This window comes from Tupaia chinensis, unplaced genomic scaffold (genome assembly GCF_000334495.1).
Source record: "Tupaia chinensis unplaced genomic scaffold, TupChi_1.0 Scaffold000057_1, whole genome shotgun sequence".
NCBI classification, from domain to species: domain Eukaryota; kingdom Metazoa; phylum Chordata; class Mammalia; order Scandentia; family Tupaiidae; genus Tupaia; species Tupaia belangeri.
This window is the reverse complement of record NW_006159515.1, coordinates 6,230,303-6,236,967: the sequence shown is the minus strand read 5'-3', so window position 1 is coordinate 6,236,967 and position 6,665 is coordinate 6,230,303. Positions and strand designations below refer to the sequence as shown.

At 48.5% G+C, this 6,665-nt stretch overlaps 1 protein-coding gene across 1 annotated transcript in view; it reads right to left on the bottom strand.

Annotated features, from left to right (window-relative positions):
• The window catches only part of STK24 (serine/threonine kinase 24), a 74,250-nt gene extending 69,259 nt beyond the window's left edge, over nucleotides 1-4,991 (bottom strand). Inside the window, exons 1-2 of the mRNA XM_006141535.3 lie at nucleotides 4,888-4,991; nucleotides 2,386-2,616 (exon numbers count right to left, since the gene is read on the bottom strand). Of these exons, the coding sequence (XP_006141597.1) occupies nucleotides 2,386-2,616; nucleotides 4,888-4,965 (309 nt within the window). The 5' untranslated portion in view covers nucleotides 4,966-4,991. The remainder of the gene's footprint in view (nucleotides 1-2,385; nucleotides 2,617-4,887) is intronic.
• Between the last annotated feature and the right edge of the window lie 1,674 nt (nucleotides 4,992-6,665).

Genomic DNA, 6,665 nt, shown 5'->3' with positions numbered 1-6,665 from the left:
CCCTGTCCGAGAAAGCGCGCGATCCACTGCTATTTCCCAGTCTCCCCGCAGTCAAGTGTGGTCACGTGACCATCACGGCAGAGGGGGATGTGGGTGGAAATAACACGCTCCGTGTCTGGGGCCTGAGCACATAAAAAATTCCTGCACATGAGCTCCCATTCTCCCCCACACGGATTTAGGGAAGCCCTTACAGCCACACAGACAGGAGGGACCTGGCTTCCTGAATCAGTGTTTGGAGGAATCACATTCAGATCAGAGCAGCCAGAAAGTACGAGATAAATTTCCATCGTATTTCAATCATCACAAAGCGAAGGAATTTATTATAGTGGCTGACATGTTTGCTAAACGAAATACACTGCACGACCCGAGCTCAAGGTTAGGTTGATCTGGAACCTAATGTTCCAGAATCAGTGACTCAGACAAGAACAGGACACGTGGGACGGAATCTCTAGTACCGTACTAACAAGGTAACTGCACCGTGTTTGGCCAGAAGAGTGCGGTCTACCTCGGCGTGCGTAAAAGTTCGACTGAAGAGCTGAGGAAGGAGAAGATCCATTGACACTGACCCTTCATTTCTGTGGTTAAACATTAGCAGAGACAATAAATGACCAAATATTGTGCAGGCTCTCCCACACTACCTTTGACAAGAGTATCACAGTTCACATTAGAATACATCATCACGCCACATGAAACCCAACTCGGAACCTATGTCATTCTACTGAGATGAGAAAAAAGCGAGTGCTGCTGGGGGCAGAGTCCAAGCTGAGCTGCTTCCGGGCTCGCTTTCCTTTATGAAGAACCCAGTGAAATCATCAAGACGACCTTGGCATGCTCCCACGGAAGCTGCATGCGCTCTCCTACGGGGTCATGAGAACTCTAAAGCTGGAGGAGCTTCCCTATTTGCTCCGTCAAGACCCAAACTGGAGGCACCATGACAGCAACACTTCTTGTCATTCGTTTCCTTCCTCTTCCTTTCTTGGTCCTGACTCTCTTGGTTTCACCTCACTGGACATCTTTACTGCAAACTACCTTCATGGCATGGTGATTTAAGAAACGAGGGATGAATCAATTAAATCAATTAAGGAAGGAAATTAGCACTGATGGGTATTTTCACATACTTAATTCCATTTAATCTTTGCAACGATGAGGTATAGACCATAATTTTCTGTATTACAAGTGAGGAAGCAGGGAAGTTTAAGAAACAAAGCAAAACAACTCAGAGCCACACATCAAAGTACACCGCAGCAAGATCCAGGTGCACTGGCATCTCGTTCAAACTCACTCTTTCTGTTCCAAAATGCAACCCGTGACCTATGACACGTTGCCGCCCTTTATGTGCAGTGTGTATGTGTGTGTGTGTGGGGGGGCATTATTGACCACTCGATTTTGTTTTTAAACATTCATTTTTCCAAATCAACAGTTCTCAAAATTCCCATTCTTCAACTTGTAACTTATTATCATACTTCCACAAAAATGTTGGCTAGCTTCTGAGGCACAGCTTAGAGAATTTAGGGGCTAAACTCAAGAGAGGAAGAGGCCTTGTTTTAAATTATCCGGGTTTATTGCTGCCTTCCTCTGGAAATAGCTTTTTCTACCTACAAAGGTGCAGTTTCCACAAACGTTATTTGTTTTCTTCACCAATTCTTAAGATTTCCAAAAACCCACCTAAGAGAGACGACCTATGTAAACTCAGTGAAGCAGGCACGTGTCACGGAACTTGAAACACCAAGAATAGTCTCAAACTTCCCAAGTAGTATAACACGATTATCTTAGAACATCTGAAGCGGTAAAAAGGGTCCATGCAAGATCAGGGAAAAGCTTTTTTAAATTCTCTTTCTCACTTAACGAACTGGATAGAGGTCAAGGACAATCCATAGCTTTCTACTAGTACAACTAGTAATTTATTTATGTGCTTAGCGTTCTTACAAAGTCAAGCATAGATAACCCGGCTAACTAATCAGCATTACAGATTCTCAGCAGTTTTCAAAAACGACATTCAATTAAACCACGGTTAGGCCTAAAAATACCGAAAGATTAATATTCTTAGACTGGCAGGGGTTTTTATTCCTAATCATAAGCCATCCAAAAACTACATGTTTTTTTGGGTTAATAACTTAATACAAAAGGGTTGTTGATGACCAAGTCCCACTCAGAAATACCTTCTTGTTTCACGGGAAATTTCAACACCAAATTCTTTCACCAGAGATATGCTTCTATAGGTGACATTTAAGATGATAAAACTATCAAAGCCAGGTTCTTTTGATCCCAAAGGTCAAAACACTTCTCCTTCCTCTGAAAGCCTGCTGTGCTATTCAAGTCCTCCTCCACGGCTCAAGGCTCGCCGAGTACTGCATAATGGAAAGCCGTGTTATTTTTAAGCCTTACCTTCAGATAGGATCCATAATATTTGGTTACGTATGGACTGTCACACTGACTCAGCACTGTGATTTCCTGTTGAATGTCCTCTATCTCATCCTCAGCTTCTTCCAGATCAATGATTTTTATGGCCACCACTTTCTGAGTCCGATTGTCAATGCCTTTGAACACTTCACCGAAAGAGCCCTTTCCAATTTTCTCCAGTTTGGTAAAAAGCTCTTCTGGATCTGCTTTCAGGTTCTGTAGGAGAGAAGGAAAAGGAGGAGAATGTTAATATCTCACAGCACCATGACTGCTTATTTGATTTATGATCTCACAGGCCACAGTCTTTCAGGGACTGATCTATCCATGTTAAGGATCAGGCTGGTTAAGACCACAGTTCTCCAGGTTCAGAGCACCAGATTCTGAGTTCCTACCTACAAGTGTGCATTACACAGCAATTGTGTAACAACAGCCCGGCTAGACTAGAAAAAAGCACAAAGCTCCAGCTTTTCTACATAAAAATGTAGAATAAAAGTATATAAAAACCTGAACACTTATTTGAACATGTTAGAGTAGATTTATTGAAAAATCCCTCTTATCAAGGAAAAATTCCACTTTTCTCTCCACTCTACCTCTGTAATTTCTTAAATTCAGATGGGTATTTACTAAAACAAAGATTAGCTACACCGTATCACAGAAAAGATGTCAACCCACACTATCCTTGTTTGCTAACGGGCCATCTGCACAGTCTGGTAAATACAGTATTATGACACTTCATTTACAGTTGCTGCCTTCACCTGAGTAGCACCCATCCCACCAGAGCCAGGAAAACAAGCAGCGGCCTCTTTTCTTTTTCTGCATGAATCTTGTAGCCTTGAAATATCAATAGTTTCTAAAAGCTCTCACCCCGCTTGATTAGCTGCAAGTCCACGCAGAGGAAGTGGGGCCACGGGGCCTACCTGCAGACTTCAGCTCCCACCCAGCCACAACCCCATGCAGAGCTGGGTGAACAGCGACATCTCCGCGGGGGCAGTGACCTGGCATCCCTGTGCAGGGACCTAAATGCAGTGAGGGGGCTGTCTGTCACAAAGCTGATGAGTGACAGGAACGTAGCAAGCAGAGCCAGAAATGCTGCACATCTCGCCACTGCCCAGCCCAAGCAGCCTGGAACCCCACTGAGCAAGAGAGGGCTCTGAGAGCCACCCGCCTACTAACACCCCTGCTCTCAGGAACGTCAGGCTCGGGGAGGACGGTGCCAGGCAGGCCCTGGAGTCTCTCAGTCCTTCGGAGCAACCAAATCACCGGGTCATTGAAAAAGTCATGACATATTTTCTGTTTTTCTATGCAAAAATGTGCCATGGCTTTTCTGACCCTGTATGAAGGAACAGGATCAACAGGAGGGGAAGAAAGAGAACAATAAGAAATGAGAGGAAAAGACATGGGACGAGGAGGAACCCATGGAGCAGGGACCCGAAGTGTGTTCTACACAAAGGGTGGGCAATCCCAGCAGCGCCTGAGCTAAGTGGGCCGGGCAAATCAGGCACTGAGCACCCAGCACCTTTCCAGGAGAGACACATGGACACCAAGTAGTTCCTGGCAACTGCTTTACAAGGATCCACAGAAAGCCAGCCCGCCCCTCCTCACATGGCAGCCTCACCGTGCCAAATGCCCAGTGCCCACCAGGAGCCCGTGCGCACAACAGCGTGAGGGGAGAATCACGGGTCCACACACAGAAGGCAGGACCCTGCCCCAGACTGGAGACTGCACGCAGAACAGCGCATGAGCTCACCAAGCCCCCCAACCACTAGTAAAAACGAACAAAGCGAGATCTGTGTGCTGCAGGTTACACACGCAATGTGACACGCATCCTGGGGTTACTGAGAAAAAGCTCACTCTGAGCTCTGCCCTGTGTGGATCACTAACCAGCAGGGACTAACAAGGCTAGCCATGGCTCCAGTCACGGTTCCCCCAGCTCATAAAAAGCGAAGCAAGCATTCACTGAGCTAAAAATGAAACCAGCTAGTCACCTTCATTTCTACTTGAAGTACTGCACTAAACACATCATCTGGGTGATTAATAGCAATGCTGGGTTGTTGAAGTTTGTTGTTTTTTTTTTTTTTCCCCCTGAGAAACTGCTAAACTGTTTTCAGGCATGGAACTATACTCCAAACGTCTTTTAGATACCACATGGATTCAGGAAGCTTCCCTTGGCTTTACCAAGACAGTCAAGCAGTTAGGGCTCAGGGTTGCTTTTTCAGTGAGAACTGTTTTGAGGCTAGTGAGTAGCCTTTTAATATTATTTTAACATTATTTTCAAACTTGTCAAACACTTCAGCTGAGTAACCTTCAAAATCATTTTTACAACCGTTCCCACAGAATACCAGAGAACCCCCATGGGTGCCTCATAGCTCGAACAAGCTGCACATATCCTGCCTTCAACCTGCATCCCCACCCTTCTCTCTAAGGGTTAGATTTCCATTTAAGGATAAGGAAAGTCAGATGAGGGGAGAATGCAGGCCCCTCCCTTACCTCCTTCCCTCCAGGACGAGGCAGGGTGGTCCTCCTTTTCCTCATGGCCAACCCTAAAAGCTGGGCTCTGGGATCCATCCTGTCCTTAAGGACTCAGCTTCATCAGGAACCCTCTCCTCGGCTCACTCTCCCATTTCCCTTCTCTACTGACTCTCAGACCTTGGCATCGTGCTCAGATCTCTCCCGTTCAAAACAAACGTCAACCAGCCTCCTTCACGCTCTCCTTCCCCTGAAGTTCCCTGAAAGTCATCTAGACCTGCCTGGTCCTTCCCCACCGCGGCAGCCTGGCTCTGAGCACCAATGATGCGGAGTCCTGCAAGCCTCCAGGCCTCGGCCACGCCCTCCTCCTCCTGGTAACTTTCCAGTCCCCTGGCACCTATGGCCCTGCCTTCAGCTACTCCTCCAGTCCTCCTAGTTCTAGGAGAATCTTTATGCCCAGACTCTACCTAGGCCAGCCCTCATCCAGGTCTCCCCTCAAGGTGCCATCTGCTCTCTGTGCCGTCTCCCCAGGGCTGTCAAGCAGTTTTAACGTTTTGGGACCCTGTTTCCCAAACCTCGCTGGCCAGTCAACAGGGACACTGAACATTCTCACAGTCATACGCTGGGGGAAAGAGGGCAGAATCCACCTATTTAGACACTCGGATGCACTCTGATGAATAAACAGCTAGCTACCTTGAAGGAACACTTTTAAATTACCACCTACTGACTCCTAGGACCAGTGACAGGTGATCATCTTTTCTGATCTAAGGCAATGTGCCACCTCCCCTGCTGACCACGACCACCCTCTCGTCTGAGCCTCCTGCACCACCTCCCTGCCAGACCCCAGGCTGAGGGAGTTTGGGGACAGATCTTACTCACCTCCCACCCACGTGCTGGCCACAGCAGCAAATGGAACTTGGGGAGGGGGCGGGTCAATGAACTCCCGAGTGGTCGGAGAGCCCCCGGTGTACACTGACTCCGCAGGGCCCAGATCAGAAGGCCCTGGGAGGGAGGGGGAGGAGAACAGCCTCCCTGCTGACAAGGGTAAGGAGAGGTGGCAAGCCCTGCGTGACTTCGTGAGGGCAGAGCTGGTTCCCACTTTCACCCCAGCACCTGTGTCTCTGGGATCTTAGCGGGCATCGGAATTGCCGCCAGGCTCATCAGACCACCTGGCCCCACCGATTTCTGATTTAGTCAATCTGGTGAGGGGCCCCATAATTACAGAGTTCCGGTAACAGATGCCACTGGACTGGGGCCCATGCTCTGAGGCCCATGGTCCAGACCTGGAGAGGGAGGCCAGGCTGCCTTGACAAGGTACTGTGCGGCTTCTTTCAGGCCAGCCTATCACCCCCTCGGTTAACTGCCCCAACCCCAAACTAAGAAAAACAGTGGCATGTCCTTTCCTAGAATTAGTTTTTAAAAAGGCCAACCAGAATTATCCAAACCCTTACATGTTAAAGGCAACAGTGCAGGAGATTGTTACAAAAGGTGCTGCCCATGACCCCATGAGTCCACTGGTGAACATGACCCAGCAAGAACTGCCTGTCCCCGTAGTCTGGGCTGGTCCTGCTGCGTTTTGCCCAGTGCCATCTGGCAGAGGGGTGCTGCAGACCTCCAAGGCTCACAACACTCCTTCTCAGAACCATGAGCCCAAGGGACAGTGCTGAGACTGGCCCCTCTCTGGGCCCCAGGGAAGACCCCGGGGCAAGCATGAGGTCATCCTAGGCCATCCAGCCTCAACCATGCCACCAGCCCAGTGCAGAGAGCCAGGACAAGCCGGCAGGAGTGTCCAGCCCATT